This window comes from Sceloporus occidentalis, unplaced genomic scaffold (genome assembly GCF_023333645.1).
Source record: "Sceloporus occidentalis isolate IW3139 unplaced genomic scaffold, rSceOcc1.0.p SCAF_373, whole genome shotgun sequence".
Lineage (NCBI taxonomy): Eukaryota > Metazoa > Chordata > Lepidosauria > Squamata > Phrynosomatidae > Sceloporus > Sceloporus occidentalis.
The window spans coordinates 2,064-5,995 of NW_028317353.1; the positions used below are offsets into that span (position 1 = coordinate 2,064).

At 45.4% G+C, this 3,932-nt stretch overlaps 1 protein-coding gene across 1 annotated transcript; it reads left to right on the top strand.

The window, feature by feature from the left end:
- The first annotated feature begins 2,106 nt into the window (after nt 1-2,106).
- Nucleotides 2,107-3,150, top strand: LOC149273469 (G protein-coupled receptor 4-like). The gene has a single exon (XM_089506219.1). It carries the CDS (start codon nt 2,107-2,109, stop codon nt 3,148-3,150), a length of 1,044 nt encoding a protein of 347 aa, XP_089362345.1.
- The last annotated feature ends 782 nt before the right edge of the window (nt 3,151-3,932 follow it).

The following is a 3,932-nucleotide window of genomic DNA, read 5'->3' on the forward strand; positions in this document are numbered from 1 at the left end:
ACTAAATATTAACCAAAAAGTGATTATAAGATTTACAATTTATTGTCTCTGGCGCGATATTCATTGAATCCGCAGAAACGCCATTGTTACGTATTTTACATTCCCGTTCGTGTCGGGGCAGATCTTTGCTCTTTCACACCCCCCACCCCCCCATACCAGATCTTTCTGATTAAAAAAAACCCATGAATTTTAATTTCAGTAACCAATTTTATTTATTTTTTTGCACTGCAATTTATTAATTTTTTTCTATTTTTAGTAATTTTTTTTACATTTTTTTTTAGCATTAACCCTTTAGTTGCACGGGTGGGATTCTGTACAATGTCTTGCGTTATCTTATAATTAAGCTCCGAAAAAGACTCGTTGTGTGACTTTCAGGGTCACGGAAGGTTGTTAAAGAGACGCCGAGGAGTGTTGCCAAAAAAAACCTTTTTCTCATGGTGCTACTTATGTATTAAAGAAAAAAAATCGATAAAACAAAAATATATTTCAAATCTTCTTCTTCATGGAAAATTAGGGATCTAAAACATTCCATGTAGTTTAATAGCATCCATTTTTTATGTTTAATCGTATCTATTTTTTATGTTTTTTTAGGGGGGGTTTTGTTTTTTTCCCCTCCCTTTCATTGAAGGCCGTCACTAGCCACCTGGCTTTCTTACAGGACAGGTAATCGTCGTGTTCTCGATCGGCTCTTCTGTCCTCCATTATCGCTGGAACTTGGTCCGGCGGAGCGCGGGGGGGGTTTCTCGTCATCAGGACGGACGGTCTCTATTCATTCCGGAAGTTTTGGGAACGTTCCGTGGTTTCTGTAGAGAGGGTCGCTCCGGAGGATCTCTCTAAAACCACCGACCTCTTCAAAAAAAGAAATAAATCCTAAAAAGCCCGAGAAACATTCCGGAAAAGGCTTATTAATGTTGAGAAAAATGTCTGAATTATAACTTAAAAACTATTTGGCAGTATTTTTGTACTTTTCTGTCAAAGTTCTATTTAAAAAAAAAACAACCAAAAACCTGCTTTAACAAACCGCCTGGATACTTTGTATCCGCTCCGTCACCCCGGGACGCTCTTGGCTTTGATCTCCTTTTATTATTTTCCGCCGCGGCGGTTAAAGGGTCTCCGTCTCTGTCTCCTTTTTTGTGGCGTTTCCTGTGAAATCCCAGACGCGGCAGGACGAGTTATGGCGTGTAAAGCCTCGGAATGTCTGCCGCGTCTCAAAGGGGGATTAAACGCGGAAGGATCGGAACTGACGCCCGAAAGGGGGTAACGATTGTACCCCAAACATCTGCGACGTTCCCGGCCGTAACCCTAACGTTATCGGGGGTCGGCTCCTGGGGGCCCATCCCCTGCGCTTTCCTGTAAGATTTCAAAAAAAAAATTCTCTGCTACATTATTATTTATTACCCAGAGTTTAAGAGTTAATTCTCTTATATATTATTTTTAATATAATCTGTTCTAGCGGTAAATCATGGAGGTTTTTTTGACCACAGAGGATATTAGAATCCAAAATATTTTCTGTCATGTGTTGGGAGTGGAACCTGCTGCTTTAATGCTGGATAAATGTAATACTTTTTTACTAAAAACTTAAACCTTTCTATGATGCATAGCAAAAAAAAACAAAAAAAAAACACAAAAAAAAAACCTAAAAACACTTTGGCGCCCCCTAGTGTGAGAAGGAAGTCTCTACAATGGAAACAGAATTCAATATCTGAGCCGCTCTGAAATTTTCACTTTGCTGAGTGGGTAGTAGATAAGTGGAACAGCCTCCCAGTAGAAGTAGTAGATGCTAATACAGTGTGGGAATAGACAGGCAGGCTGGATGGGCTGAATAGGGGCCGATCTGCTGGCACGTTCTATCTTTTGATGTCCGTACCCGAAACCTTCCTCTCACCCGTGGGGGGGGAGGGGAGTGACGATTGACTGTCTGGTACGTCGGAGAATTCAGCTCCTTAAATGCGTTGTCTGTAGAAGTTACTTTTTTTTATTGCGTAGATTTTGTAAAGAACTGTTTAAATATATATATTTTTATTTGTTTTGTGTTTTTTATTAATGTATTGTGGCTTTCCGCTCTGTTTTCAGGCGCCCGTTGAAGCGAGAGCGCCCCCTTCTGCCATGGCTTGTGAACAGACCTGCAATTACACCGGCCGCTTCGAGGCTACGCTCTTCCCGATTACCTACTCGGTGGTTTTTATCGTCGGCCTCTTCGGCAACTTGGCCGCCATCGGTGTGATCGTCCAGCACGTGAAGCGAGGCAATGTGCTCGGCGTCTACCTGGCCAACCTGTGCGCCTCCGACCTCATGTACATCTTCACCCTCCCCGTCTGGATCGCCTACACGGCCAAGGAGGACTGGCTGTTCGGTGCCCTGACCTGCAAGATCGTGGGCTTCTTCTTCAACGCCAACCTCTACACCACCATAGCGTTCCTGAGCTGCATCGCCGCCGACCGCTTCGTAGCCACCGTCTACCCCTTCCGGGCCGTGTCCTTGAGGACTATGAAAGGCGCCATGTGCGTCTGTGCCGTGGTTTGGCTCGTCATCCTTGGATATCACTCCATCTTCCTCAGTCGGGATGAATTGTTCAACTCGAGCCAGAACGTGAAGCTTTGCTATGAGAAGTACCCAATGGACCAGTGGGTGGCCCGGGTCAACTACTTCCGCATCTTCGTGGTCTTCTTAATACCGTTGGTGCTTCTCGTGGTCTCCTACTGCTCCATCGTACGCGTCGTCCACCGGAGCCCCGGCTTGGAGAAGGATCAGAAACGCAAGATCATCGGTCTTCTCATGACGATGACCGCCATCTTTGTCGTGTGCTTCCTGCCCTACCACATCGTCCTCTTCATCCGCTCCTACATCAGCGACCGGGATCTGTGCACCTGCGCCATCGAGGACGCGGTCCGACCCGCCTACCGGATCTGCTTTTCCTTGACCAGCCTCAGCAGCGCCTTGGACCCCTTCATCAACATCTTCGTCAGCGAAAGCATCAAGAAGGATTTGCTGAAGGAGCTCCGGGCCGTGTGGGCCGGTTTCCGGATCTTGCGGCACCCGCGGGATTCCTTCAGACGCTCCGTGAAGACGGCGGTTTACGACACGGCGTCCCATCCCGTGGAGAACGACCGTCTCTTGGTGGACCAGAAGAAAGAAGAGACCGCGTTGTGACCGAAGGCCGGAGTTTGCATTCGATAAATTTTACTCACTGACTTTTTTTGTATTTTATTGAACTTTCCGGGCTTTTTTATTGAAGCCGCGAAGATACTTGGCGCTGGGCTACAAATGTATCAAGAAGAGAGAGAGAGAGAGAGACTGTACAACGTCTGCCTTTATTCTCTATAAAGTTAGACATTTCATGTAGACCCCGTGGTCTTCATGTTTTTTTTTTTTACTTTTAATTTTTTTATATTTTTTATTTTATTATAACTTTTTTTTGTGTTTTTTTTATCCAAATGCACGTTCGATATATTTTATTATATTTAGCTTCTTCATCTCTTAATTTTCTTTACAATAAAATGACATTTGTATCTGCGTAGAAAACTTCTGACGGTGGGGGATCGTTACCCGGCGGGGGAGGGGGCACCTAGTCATGCGCGAACGTACCTTTTTTTATTATTATTATTTTCCCGTGTTTTGACGTATTACATGCAATGTCACCTGCTTTTTTTTTAGTACATGGAGTTAAGGCCTCTAGGGGAAGTAATGAGCGTCGGGTCCCGCCGGTGGACCCCATATTTAGACTTCTGTCTATTTAAAGACCCCCGTTGGCCGGGTCCTTAGAGAATCCCCCCCTCCCGTAACATTATTACCGTCCGCAGCCTCCTTCTCGCGTGAGGCGCTTATGATGTAATAGGGGGTTTATTGGCTTCTCGCCGGTTCCTCATAGACTTAGCAGGAAGAGATTACGAGACGGCTGCTCGGAGATAACGACCGCAGGAAGAGACCGCGGC